At 37.1% G+C, this 14,523-nt stretch overlaps 1 protein-coding gene across 3 annotated transcripts in view; it reads left to right on the forward strand.

Moving 5' to 3' along the window:
* XRCC4 (X-ray repair cross complementing 4) overlaps positions 1-14,523 on the forward strand; it is a 364,483-nt gene that overhangs the window by 172,402 nt on the left and 177,558 nt on the right. For all 3 annotated transcript variants that reach the window (XM_043976414.1, XM_043976413.1, XM_043976415.1), the window contains one exon: positions 2,607-2,773. In XM_043976414.1, the coding sequence (XP_043832349.1) occupies positions 2,607-2,773 (167 nt within the window). The remainder of the gene's footprint in view (positions 1-2,606; positions 2,774-14,523) is intronic.

Genomic DNA, 14,523 nt, shown 5'->3' on the forward strand with positions numbered 1-14,523 from the left:
TGAGCTCATGAGTCTTGGGAATAATGATGCCAATAAGACTTCCAACCTTGCTTTCAGTCTGGGTCTAGCAGCCATCTTCTAGGGGAGCAAACTTTGTGAGAAAGGAGGCTATTATCCTCTCTCCCACCAATACCACTAACTGACCAATTGACACCAAAGGGCAGGAAAACTGAGAGTCCTTATAGTATAAGTGCTGCCTCAATCACTGTCCCTGCTTCTAACTTCCACCCCGCCCCTAATTATTATTGAGGGTAACAACCTTGTGGAGAAGGTACCTGGCATCCCTGCCACTGATAACACCAGTTTTCACCAAGGAGGAGGCAAAACCCAAGCATCCTCCTCTACCTTCCACCTACCCTACTTCCAGTCCCCAGGTTCCCCCTGACATCACCCAGGATAGCAACCCTTATGGACATTTGACCTGATGTGTGCTGCTAGCTTAGCAGCCATAGCTACTGAAGACCCAGAAAAAGTACATAAGACCAGGGGCAGCTAGGTTGCGCAGTGGATAAAGCACCAGCCCTGGATACAGGAAGACCTGAGTTCAAATCCGTTCTCAGACACTTAACACTTACTAGCTGTGTGACCCTGGGCAAGTCACTTAACCCCCATTGCCCCGCAAAAAACCAAACAAACAAACAAACAAAAAAGTACATAAGACCAAAGTCCTTGGCATTATCAGAGATAGATATTGTTTTATCAGAGGAAATGACATTGAGGATGATTGCCATCTGCTTTGCTGTTGTTCCCTAAGGACCTTATGGCTTTCCATTTGACTTGCCCCCTGAAACCTCCTAGGGGAATTGTCCTTTCCCAATAGAGTGTGAACTCCTTGAGAACAGGGACTGGCTTGCTTTTCAATATGTCTTCCTAGAATGCTTTACATATAAAGTGCTTAATAAATGGTTTTCATTCATTCATTCACAAATTCATCATTTGCTTCTATATAATGTATTAATACAATTATCCCTTCCACATCATGACTTTCCCCATCACAGTTTTGGTATATTGTTGGTTGGCATAAGAAATTAAATGGGAATTTGGGGGGGAGTTTTGCAGAAGCTGCAGACAACACACGAAGACCAGCAGATGACATATGAAAAGTTTAGAAACTATGAAATGCATAAAATACATATATATATATAATATTAACATATTAACCATAATAATTCAGATTTCTTTTCTGGTATCAAGGGAGGGCCAAACAGTTTTACTCAGATTATCCAGATCTCTGGGGTGCTGTGCCCCAAACCCCACAACATGGAAAGAATGACTGCATGGAGAGGCAGCATAATATAGTATAGAAATATTAAATACATGACTGCAGGCCACATTGCGGCTGGAGTTCTGCCTGATCCAGATTAAAATGTAATTAGGAAATAGTTAATAAAATAAATAAAAATACAAGAGAACAGAGATAATGTTAATATGTGGTTTTCTAAGTCAGTATGTGGCCAGCAGGGATCCTTATGTACTGTTTAGTGGCCTCTGTTTCTATTTGGGTTTGATGCCACTGGTGCCATGAATAGAAGCCAGACTTTGGAATCAGAAAGACCTTGTGTCAAGTGCTGCTTCTGACACATATTGTCTCTATGACCACAGGCAAGTCACTGAATCCTTTTACCCCAGGCAGTTCTTCAAGGATATGAAGTCAGTCAACAGAAGGGGTTCCATATCGATGTAGGCAGTTTATATACATGACATTCCGCTGACTTGATGAAATTATAGTTCAGGTGCAAAAAGCCCTCAAAACAAAACTAAAACATATGATGACATACTTAACTTGTTCCTATTTGTGGTTTTATACATTAATTTTAGATGTAGTAACTAAGTACATAGCTTTTCCTTCTGACTTTTTGGTGAGTAGTGTTAAACAATATTACTGATATTCCACAGCTCTCCCTTTTCCTGAACTATAACTATTTTAAAAATCTTTAAGCAATGTTAAACTTCATTATGCCCTTCCCATATACATTACCAGAGAGTAGCATTAAAATTGTGTTGGTATAAACATTTTTAACTGAATAAAGAGAATGCAAATTAGTAACAAATAAACAAATGGTACTTTGTTGGGCAGCTAGGTGGTACATTGGCTACAGTACCAGGCCCTGAAGCCTGTTGAAATTTTACCTCAGACATTTACTAGCTGTGTGACCCTGGACAAGTCACTTAACTGTATTTGCTTTGGTTCCTCATCTGTAAAATGACCTGGAGAAGGAAACAGCAAAGCATTCCAGTATCTTTGCCAAGAAAAGCCCAAATGGGGTCACAAATAGTGAGACATGACTGAACAACAACAATCATTGATTTATTGTGCTAATAGATAGTATGCTGCTTTTTGGTGGGTCTTTTGAAGGCAAAGAAATCATTGCTGTTAGGTTATATTTTATTACTGTTATAAACGTGAATAGGAAGAATGAAATTGGTAAAATACTTGCATTTCTCCCTAACATCTGAAATGTTCAAGTAATTTGGTATTTATGCTTTACATTTTTTGTCTGTTTAAATAAAACAAAAACAAAACCAAAAAAAACTTAGGTTTGAAACCAGGTTGCTTAATCTTTTTTAGTCACCAGAAATTAACTCAGCTTTTCCTTTTGTCCTAGTTTATACTTGGATCACTGAACCTGCAGAAAGTCTCAAGCCCAGCTGAAGTCATCCGAGAACTGATGAGCTATTGCCTAAACTGTGTGGCTGACCAGCTCGCCAAGAACAAGCACCTGCAGAGAGAGAATGAGATGCTTCAGAGGGACTGGAACGATGTCCAAAAGCGGTGGGTCGAATGTGTGCATCTGGGACACACTGCACTTTTGGAATAGCTTTAGGAACATCATGTGTTTGTGGATTCATATGTATTTTTTAAGTTAAACTTTGACTTACAATACACGTTTTGCTCAGTCACAGGTACCGAAGTCATTCCTTATGTAATATTGAGTTTTAAATTAGCGTTTTCCACCTGATGTTGCTTTCTCTGTGAACAGTCTGTAGCAAAATTTTTCCTAGTCCACAAATTGTTTACTACCAGAGGCTTTCACTTATTTCTAAATTATTCAAAACTTAATTAGAAATTTCTCACTAGAGGGAGGTGTGTCAATGAAGCAGGCACGACATTTTTTCAGTTTACATTGTGTTTGACCTTATCATGACATTCTGGGCCACTGTCAATCAACCAATAAACATTTAGTAAGTATCTAAAAAAAGGAAATTCCTCATTAAATATCAGTATAAACCTCTGAGCTTGCCGGTATTTACATTTAAAGTAATTAATTTAAATGATCAATGAATGATAATTTTTTTCCCTTTAAATTCTCATCAGGTTTGTCTCTCCTCTCCTCCCCTCATGTTTCCTCCTCTCCCCTCCCTTCCTCTCTCCCATCCTTTCCTTATAGATTCCTCTCTCTGTTCTTCACCTTAAAAAAGAGCAACAGGCAGCAAAAAATATAACCATCTTTGATAGAAATCTCACAGAAATATATCAATAAAGAACATTTCTTAACTACTAAGTACTGCACACTGTGCTAAGTGCTGAGGACAGAAGTAAAAAAGCAAATGGAATATCTCAAGGAACTTCTATTTTCAAAGGGGAGACAACATATATGTATACATACAAATGTAAATATAAGATAGGTATGAGCATGTGACAGGAAACTTTAGAGGTGAAAGCTGGGGGAACCAGGAGAAGCCTTTTGGGAGATGAGTCACTGGCCTGAGTCTTAAAGGAAGCAATGCATTCTGTCAGGTGGAGGGTGGGAGCAAGCACATCCCAGGAATGGAAGAGTAAGAAGAACCACTAGGGCAGTGTAATGGGACCAGGTGCAAAGGTAGGAAGAGGTCAAATTATGTGAAGGGCTCTACATACTAAATGCAGTATTTGATATTTGATCCTTAAGGTAATATGAAACCACATGAATTTCTTGATTGGGATGAAGGGAGAGCATAATATGCTCACATTGTGCTTAAGAAAAATTACTTTGCCATAACTTGGAGTGGAGGAGACACTTAAGACAATGAGACCAAATAGGAGGGTTATCACACAGTAGTCTAGAAGAGATGTGGTGAGCGCCTGAACTAGAGTGGCGGTTGTGTGAGTGAAGACATGGGGACATGTGGGAGAGACATTGTCCAGAAAGAAATGACAAGATCTGGCAATTGATGGGATATGTTGGGCAAGGCAAAGAAGGTAGACAGGGATGACACTGAGGTTGTAAACCTCGGTGACAAAGGAGATGGTACCCTCAACTCTAGAAGGAATGTTTGGAAGAAAAGAGGATTTAGAGGTAAAGATAATGAGTTCTATTTTGGATATATTGAGTTTGAGATGCCTATAGGACATCTAGATTGAAATGTCTAATAGGCGGTTGGTGATATGGTACAGGAATTCAGGAGAGAGAGTAGGGTTTGAAAAACAAATCTGAGAATCATCTGAATGGAAATGATTATTGAATCCATGGGAGCTGAGAACAAATGAGAGAATATAGAGAAGAAAAAAAAAAAAGAAGGCCTAAGATGGCCTCTATCAGAGGGGTCACATATAATGATTGAGTATCTCATGGAGGCTGCCGAGACGTCAGGAAGGCTGAGGTTTGAGAAAAGGCCACTAGATTTGACAATTAAGAGATCACTGTTAATGTATTACATTAAAATGGTTTTGATTATCTTTTTCTATGACTTGCATTACTCCATATATTCTTATTTTTTTTTGTCCCTTCATCCCTTTTATCAAATAATAAAAAAAGGCAAAAAATAAGCAGTTCAGCTAAACGCATTTCAACTTTAGTCCCTCACCTATGGAAAGAAGAGAATTTTTTTTCATCTCTTCTTTGGAGACAAACTTTTGTTCACTTGTTGCTGTCCCCTTTTTCTCATGTGAGCATAGATAATGTGTTTTCTCTATTTCTAGTTCTGTTTTCTTTTTTCCTATGAGTTATTTCACAAAGGTCTCACCAGATTTCTTAAAAATTATTTTTAACTTACTGGACTTAATTGAACCATAGTATTATATTACATTAATGTACCATAGTTCTTCCAACCATTCCCTTGTTGGACATTTAGATTACTTCCAGTTTTTTGGTAATTACACATAATAGTAATATGAACATTGTTCAACAGATAGTTCTTTCATTTTGATATTTCTTAAGACTGTAAACTTAAACCTGTTTTTCATTCTCCCTTTATTTCTTTTCTTCAAATTCTTTTCCTGTGTTTTTCCAGCTCCTGTTCCTTGCCCCCTTGAACTTTATAGAGATTTCTGCTTGAAAATTTACAGTAGATATTTTGCCATCCTGTAATATTGTTTGAGTTGGGAAAAACAGTTAGGCCACTAGGCAGGCATTAATTCCTCCAGGTTATTAGTGTTCCATATTACTGATGCACATCTAGCCAGTAACTAGGCAAAAAGGAAAAGGAAGTACAGTAATAGTCATCAGGATTACTAACAGGAAATATAATATATAGATTACATTTTGTGATATTCTGGGATTAATAATTGATGTTACCATGCCAGAAACATAAATATACACAATTGATTTTTGGATCCTTGGTATGGGTACTCTCTGGGATTCAGAGTACATATTTTGGCTTTTACTAAATGCTTTTTATCTGATTGAAATGTCATGGCAATTTTTTTTTGTTTTTTTTTGTTTTTTTTGTTTTTAGTGAGGCAATTGGGGTTAAGTGACTTGCCCAGGGTCACACAGCTAGTAAGTGTTAAGTGTCTGAGGCTGGATTTGAACTCAGGTACTCCTGACTCCAGGGCCGGTGCTCTATCCACTGCGCCACCTAGCTGCCCCAATGGTTTTTTTTTTTTAACAACTGAGGTAAATGAGGCTATTGGATAGAGTATCTGGAAAGTTTAGTTTTGTTCTTGTTTTTGCCATGATTTTGGGAATGACAGAAGGAAAGTCATTTAATTTCTCCCTCCTGAAGTTTCTCATGTGTAAAATAAAGACATGACCTGAACTGAGGATAGATTAAATGTTTGAAAGGACCATAAATGTAGCTGTGTATTTTATACACACATACACCCATACCCGGGGACATTACCCCAACCTTCTATCACAGTTGGGGTTTGGGATCCTCAAAAGGTTGGTTTGTAGTTATTCTCTGGGTTCTTAGGAGAATCCTAAAGACCTGGGTTTCTAGTGCTGTTGCTCATAATCCCTTACTGGTGTGCTTCCCATTAACAGTCTGTCAACAGGCTCAATTAACTTTTCTCAAAGGTACTTATTGAACTGATGTAATAATATTGGGTACAAATCATTTTCCTCAGAATTCTGCAGCACCCTCTCCCACAGATGCTCACTTGGACCTGGGAAGAGTAAGCTATCCCATGCTGGGGAAAAGGAGGCTCAAACTTTCAGTATAATGGTACTGAGACACTCGTGCAGAGAATATGTAGCAAAGGGAACTTACAACTGAAGCCTGAATTCAAATACAGCCTGTTCCTGGATTTATTCATTGTATCCTGGAGGTCCAGTCTCCGTGATCCTGGATGAATGAACTTTCTGCTGAGGGTCTAGTCTCTCCAGTTACATAGTCAAAGATATGGGATTGGGGGGAGGATGGAGGGGAAGAAGAGAGAAACCCTCTCCTTCCCCATGAGAGCAGTTTCCTTTCAGCATGTTGGCTCCATCCAGCTCTGGGACTTGAAACCTCAGTTCTTGAACTTGGGATTCCCTCGATGCTTTACTCATTCACTACCTGTTTGTTCACTGTTTGAATGACTCACTGACTGACTGATGAACAGCTAAACTCTCTCTGCTATTTAAAGCCCCCCTCTCCCCAATATGGTTATTAGCTTGTTTGTTTAGTCAATCAATTGTTTCTTTCTTGACCCAATCAAAATGGCTTAAACTTCATAAACAGACAACTTGATGTAAATCATCTTGTTCATATATTTACAGCTGCATCATTCCTTTTTTTTTTGGCCTGGCAATGAGGGTTAAGTGACTTGCCCAGGGGCACACAGCTAGTAAGTGTCAAGTGTCTGAGGTCGAATTTGAACTCAGGTCCTCCTGAATCCAGGGCCGGTGCTTTATCCACTGTGCCACCTAGCTTCCCCCTGCATCATTCTATTAACTGATTCAAATAAAATATCGGAGTGTTCTGTAATTACATTAATTGAGGTGAATTAGACACCACCCCCTCCCCTGACATATTCATCACATATACAGATAATCATTCTCCTCATCCTTTTCCTCCTTGACTCTCCCCTTGAAGCTCTGGGTGAGGAAACTTTTTCAATCAATGGAAGTCAGCCTACTGTTCTGCATTGTGAAGTTGTGAAGGATTGCCTGAGCCTTTGAGAGGTGATGTGATTTTGCCAGGTCTGTTGCAGTATCTCGGTAATTCCATTAACCCTGATGTAAAGGCCTGTGCATTGGGAGTAGCATGTCCTAGATCAGAGCTTCTTAAGCTTTTTCAACTTGTGACCCCATTTCACCCAATAAATTTTTACACAACCCCAGGTATATAGGTATATAAAATAGATATGTATAAACTTTTACTGTTGCCAAATTTTTCTGACCCCCTTATTCAGTTGTGTGACCCCATAAGGGGTCAAGACCCATAGTTTAAGAAGCTTTGACTTAAATGAGATAGAGTGTTAGGAGGTGGGGTTCACATCATAGATCTGACACTAGCTGTGTGACAATTTGTCTCCATCTCACTTATAAAACAAGAAGGTTGTATTAATGGCATTTAAGGTCTCCTGCAGTTCACAATCTAAGGTCCTATGATCTTATGTGCATTATATTTGGATAGCTAAACTAATAGGTAGTCAGAATTGTCTAGGCTTTATATATGTTTTATATATATATATATATATATATATATACACATATATATACATATATATATACATATATATGTATATGTATATATATGTATGTATATATGCTATATAAGTATGTATATAATATATGAGGGACAAGATCGATAACCTATTAATTTCTGAATCATATCAATAAGCCAATATAAAATAATAATGAATATGTACTATTTACAACTTTGATCTTACATTCAAGCTTATAAGCTTAAATTGCATAAAGATGTTCTGTTGTTCGTCCTATATAAGACCCCTGACTGATAGTTGTAGAGATTGTACTGTGTTGAAATTATCTACATGTGAGATTATGCTTTAAGAGCAGTGGAGAATTTTATTTAGCATCTAGCTGAGACAATACCATTAGAACTATATGCTCAGTTGAAAGAAGTTCTTTCTGTGCAGATCCAAACAGATTTTTAAAATTACATACATTCATGTCATATCACTAATGGCTTTAATTACATGTAGAAAAAATTAAGTTTCTCACAATTATTTTTATCCCTAGTGTCATAAAAGAATTTTTAATCAAGCAAATTAATTAAATGTCATCCTGTACAAATAATGGCATCATCCTATGTAATCCAGAATTTGAAAACACAGTGTGTCTCATTAAATTTACATTTTTTCTAACTTAGTACAAAACAATAAATATTAAGCATCTAGGATTAAAGGGCATCTTTTGATTTGAAACTCTAGCTTGGTGTGTGCTTTTGTGTTACAGTAAACAGATCAAATTAAAGGTGATGAGTTATATTCATTATAAACAGTGTATGCAAAATTCAGAGTGCCCTTAGGATGAAATAAACTATCTACAAATTACCCACAAAAATGCAGACTGGGTATTTGGTACTTGAACAAATTAGTCTAAAATGACTGCCAGAGGCTAGATGAAGATTTTCTCATCAATATTCAATACCACTTCCTTGAATGGAAAACAGGAGTAGGAATGGGAGACAGCTGATGCACATTGTGAGTCTCTGACACACAGATGAGAACAAAGGAGTTTGTTGGATTTGCCGTTTTTTGAACTATCCAGAAATAGACAGATTTTGGCTTGTGATAAGCAGATTTCTCCAAATGCTTTTCCTCTTATGGCATTTGCTGAACTTGGAGTCAAGAAGAATCCTGTTTTCGATACTTACCAGCTGGGTGTGTATGGACAAGTTTCTTAATGTCAGTCAGTCAGTAAGCATTTATTAAGTGCTTACTGTGTGCCAGGTCTTATTCTAAGTGCTGGGGTGTCCCAGCACAAACATGATGCCTTTCCTTCAGGAGTTCATGCATCTCACAGAAGGGAGATTGGAGTATGTATGCCAGAAGCAGCAGGCAGCCCATTGTAGCTAGATTGTTAAGTACAAGGAGGGGAATATAGAGTAAGAATGTTACAAAGGTAGGAAGAGGGAAGGCTATGAAGGGCTTGAAAAGCCAGACGATTTTATATTTGATCCTGGAGAAAATAGGGAGCAGCCAGACTTTATTGAGTGAGGGTGGGGATGGGAGACATAGTCAGACTTGGGCTTTTAGAAAATCACTTTGATTGCTTGCTGTCTTAGGGAGGGGGGAGGGAAGGGAGGAAGGGGGAAAATTTTGTATCTCAAAACCTTTCAAAAATGAATGTTGAAAACTATATTTACATGTAATTGGAAAAAAATAAAATACTATAAAGATGGAAAAAATAAATATTTATCCAGAAAAAAAAGAAAATCAATTTGGCATCTGAGTGGAGGATGGATTGAAGAGAGACTGGTGGCAATGAGACCCACCAGCAGCTATTGCAATAGTTCAGGCATGAAGTGATGAAGGCCTGCATCAGCATGATAGCTGTATGAGTAAAGAGAAAGGGGATCATAGGAGGGAACAATGTTGTGACGAAAAAAATGAAAGGACAGCAACAAACTGAGTATGTAGGGTAAATGTAAGGAATGATTTGAGGATGACATCAAGGTTGTGAACCTGGATGACTGGGAAGATGGTGGTACCTGCCCTTCATAATGATAGGGAAGTTGGGAAAAGAGGGGAGTTTGGGGGAAAAGATAACGAGTTCTTTCTATTTTGGACTTTTTAAGTTTGAAGTTTCTACAAGACATCCAGTTTGATATCTCCAAAAGGCAGTTGGTAATGAGTGACTAGAGCCCAGGAGAGAGACTTGGATTGAATATATAGATCTGGGGATCATTTGCATAGTGATGATAATTGAACTGAGCAAGAGAATATAGAAGAAGAGGAGAGGGACCAAGAGAAATCCTTAGGGGAAATCCACAGTTAGTGGGCATGTCCTAGATAAAAATCCAGCAATGGAAACTGAAAAAGAACAGACATTCAAGTAAACTAAGAAATAGAAAAGAGCAGTATCACAAAATTGAAAGAGATTATCAGAGAGAAAAAGAAAATCAGTGGGCAAAGGCCACAAAGAGGTCAAGAAGGATGAGGACTGAAAAGTGATCATTAAGTCTGGTAATTAAGAATTCATGGGGCAGCTAGGTGGTGAAGTGGATAGAGCACCTGCCCTGGAGTCAGGAGTACCTGAGTTCAAATCTGGCCTCAGACACTTAACACTTACTAGCTGTGTGACCCTGGGCAAGTCACTTAACCCCAATTGTCTCACTAAAAAAAAAAAAAAAAAAAGATTCCACAATTCTTAGGGCAGCTAGGTGGCGCAGTGAATAAAGCACCAGCCCTGGATTCGGGAGGACCTGAGTTCAAATCTGGCCTCAGACACTTGACACTGGCCTAGCTGTGTGACCCTGGGCAAGTCACTTAACCCTCATTGCCCTGCCAAAAAAAAAAAAATGCAGAGCAAGCAATATGTTTGGGGCAGCTAGGTGGCGCAGTGGATAGAGCACCAGCCCTGGAGTCAGGAGTACCTGAGTTCAAATCCGGCCTCAGACACTTAACACTTACTAGCTGTGTGACCCTGGGCAAGTTACTTAACCCCAACTGCCTCACTAAAAACAAAAAAATTAAAAAAAAAAAGAATTCATTACTAATTTTGGCAAGAAGAGTTTTAATTTTTAGCTTTTGAATGATGAAGTTGGAAGACATTGTAGATTGTATAGAAGCAAATGACAAAGCGAAGGCATCAAATGTTGTTGAGTCATTTTGGTCATGTTCTATTCTTTGTGGCCTCATTTTGGGGTTTTCTTGGCAAAGATACTAGAATGGTTTGCCATTTCCTTCTCCAACTCATTTTGCTGAGGAAATTGAGGCAGACAGGGTTAAGTGACTTGTCCAGGGTCACCCAGCTAGTAAGTGTATGAGGTCACATTTGAACTCAGCTCTTCCTGACTCCAGGCCCAACGCTATAAGCACTGCACTGCTTAACTACCCCAGGCACCAAGTATGGTTGACCCTTTCACAGAGTTTAGCCATGAAGGGGAGTAGCCATCAACCTATATCTCTACTCTCCTGCAGATAGAAAGTGGTCATGAGAATAACAACCATGATAGTAATGGTATCAACAATAATGATGACATATTATATAGCACTTCAAGGTGGAATTTTCACTTTACACCCATCTCATTTGATCCTCAGAACAGTCCTTTTGAGGTGAGTACTTCAGGTATCATCCCAATTTTACAGAAAGAAAACTGGTTAAATGACTAGTAACTTTTGGAGGTGAAATTTGAACCCAGCTCTGCTGACCAAATGTTCCATCCCCCACAAGATGTTGCCTTATTGATTAGATCTGTCAGAGCTCTCACTCCAATGGTGTAGCCTTTGAAAGTCTAGTCATCTCCACATCAATATGAGACATTGGAAAAGTAGCTTTGTGGAGAATTAGCAATTATAAGAAATATTCATTTTAATCTCTTCTGATTTCATTTTAAATTAAACTTCCTATTATATTTGCAGATCATAAGTAATTTGTTTCCCAAAGTAGAAATCTAACTCTGCAATTAGTTCCAACTAATTTTTTTTCAAAATTATAAAGATAAAAGTTAACATGATATAGCAAAATAACATTTCCCTGATATTAGGATTAGCATTCATATATGATATTTAACATAAGAAAAAGTACTTTCTCCAGCTGTCAGGAACAACTATGACTTCCTTATGGTTCCCATACATATGACCTTGTTATAATATTATCAACTTTGTTCAGTCACCATTAAGTTCAGAACTCAGTTTTATGCTAAATGTACATTTGACATTCACATTGCAAAAGGACAAGTAATCATGTATTGTTCCCATCAGAAACATACTGTAATGTGACATAATTATAAATCTGTGTACTTTATGACAATTTTGGTATTGAAATTAAATGAATGCTTTGTTTAATAAGGTATTTGTGCTTTACACATACATACAAATAAACCTTAAGTTATGAAGTAGAAAACTTGGCATTGTAGAGCCCTTTATGAGTAGTTTTCTTGGATTAATAATAATTATACATTTACATATGCAAATATATTTAGTTGAATAGAAATCTTACTATCATATATAATATACTTTTGTTCCATGATTTACTTTATATTAATAAAGATCTAACCTTCTTTGGATGATAATTTTTATAAACATAAATTATTTAATATATTAATGTTCTAAGGAAATATTAAGCTATGGATTTATAATGAAAATAATTTTTTCCAAACTGCTATGCTTTTTGAATAATTATTTATTTTTGTATAATTTCTCTTCCCTTTTCCATGCTGTCAGATTGTCAGCTATCATTTAATTCTGTGATTAGTGTGACTGTTTATAGTACCATTCATTTTCCAGGCCTGACTCCCCCTCAAATTTATTATCCCTAATTTATTATGGTCTTGAAAACTAGATACCCAAGCTTGTTAGTATTATTTGTAACATAACATGTAAATAAACTTTGCATGTGAAGGCTTCGGAGACTCTACATAAATAGCTTGCATGAGCATTAGTGTAGAAACTGTATGGTCTCTCTTCTGGTTCTAAACATTTTGCTGCTGACCCAACTCACGGCCTCATCTCAAATGGACAAAGATACCAGTTAGTACATATACTCTTTAAACAAGGAAACAAAAAATGGAAGAAAAGATTTACTTTAATGATATTTATATTGCCCTTTAAATTATTTTTATCATAGTTTTTCATGATAATTAATTTCAAGCACTGATTCATTTTTCCCGTTTCCAAAGGATTTTCTTTGGATAAAGCCAACACAGTAAACCCAGGACGTTTAGTTATAATGCAGTAGTTGTAACAGTTGTTATAAATTCAATGAGGTTGACAGTCATAAAATCATTAGAACTGGAAAAGGAATCTTGAAAGCTCATTTGGTTCATCTTTGTGCCTTTAAGCAGGATTACATTATATATAGACTGAACCAATTCTGTTCTAAACACCTCAAGAGATGTCTTCAGCCTTCCTTGGTAACTTATTCTAGTGTTTAACATCTGTCACTATCAGACACTTCTTCCTTCTCTCTTGTCAATCTAAATGTTTTATGCTTCAACTCACGGCCATTTCTTCATCTGTTGTTCTCAGAGTGGGATTAGCTGGCTATCTTTTCTGTAAGAAACTTTCATAAGCTTAAGTGCATGTTAAATCACTTTATCACCTTCTTCAGTTTGTGTATATAGATATAGATATAGTCTGAATTCAACCCAAACTTTTCCTTACCTTTTGCTGTTAAGTCCTTATTTGAACATATAAAATCAGACCAGGCAAGATTAAAATAGGAAAATTATGTAACTACATATTTTATACTTTTCTCTGTGTCTCAATGTCTGATTTCTTTTGCCCAGAATAAACAATGTATTACTGGGTAGTAGTCAGCTCATTATCCATTATTATATGATCATTTTGTGTACTCTATTTGCCATGGTGTTCCTTAACCATCTTGTTTTGTTTTCCTGCCCACATCTATAATCCTCCTTTTTCAATATTGAATTTCATTTATACAGATATATGTATGTATACATTTATGAATATCCAATTTTCTGTGATCATTTCAAAATTATTTTCATATTTTTTGCGGGGCAATGAGGGTTAAATGACTTGACCAGGGTCACACAGCTAGTAAGTGTCAAGTGTCTGCGGCCAGATTTGAACTCAGGTCCTCCTGAATCCAGGGCTGGTGCTTTATCCACTGTGCCACCTAACTGCCCCCCATGGTCTGTTAATAAATTTAAGGAATATACTGTAAAGGCACTCTAAGTATGAATATAATTAGAGTTGGGTCTGTTATCTTTGTATTATGACCTTATGACCTTATAAAATTTCAGTGGATTAATAACAATCTGGGCCCACCTAATAGTTGTAGAATCAATCTTTTTAAGTTTGTAAATTCCCTTTGAAGTAATATAACCCCTACAACAATTAAATTTCATGCAACAAATATTTATTAAATAACTTCTATGTACAAAGCACTATGATGTACAGTAGGATATAGAAAATTTAAAAAACAACCCCCCAGTCCTGCTCTCAAGGAACGGTACAATATTATAAAGCAGGTAGGGCATGTCCGTAAAGAATATAACATAAAGAATAATAAAAGAGGAACAAAGGAGATATCCAGGCAGAAGAGAAAGTCACTCTAATGACGAAGGACCCCCTTCAGTCAACAGGACTGTAAAAGGCCTTGTGGAGGACAGTTTAGATGATCTGGGCCTTGAAGCAAAAGACAAGATGGAGCCTTACCAGGTGGGAAGAGGATGTTGACTGAATAGAGGACAATGAACAGGGAAAATGAAAATGACACAGTGATATTAATTATATGTGTG

Source organism: Dromiciops gliroides, chromosome 1, assembly GCF_019393635.1.
Source record: "Dromiciops gliroides isolate mDroGli1 chromosome 1, mDroGli1.pri, whole genome shotgun sequence".
NCBI lineage: Eukaryota > Metazoa > Chordata > Mammalia > Microbiotheria > Microbiotheriidae > Dromiciops > Dromiciops gliroides.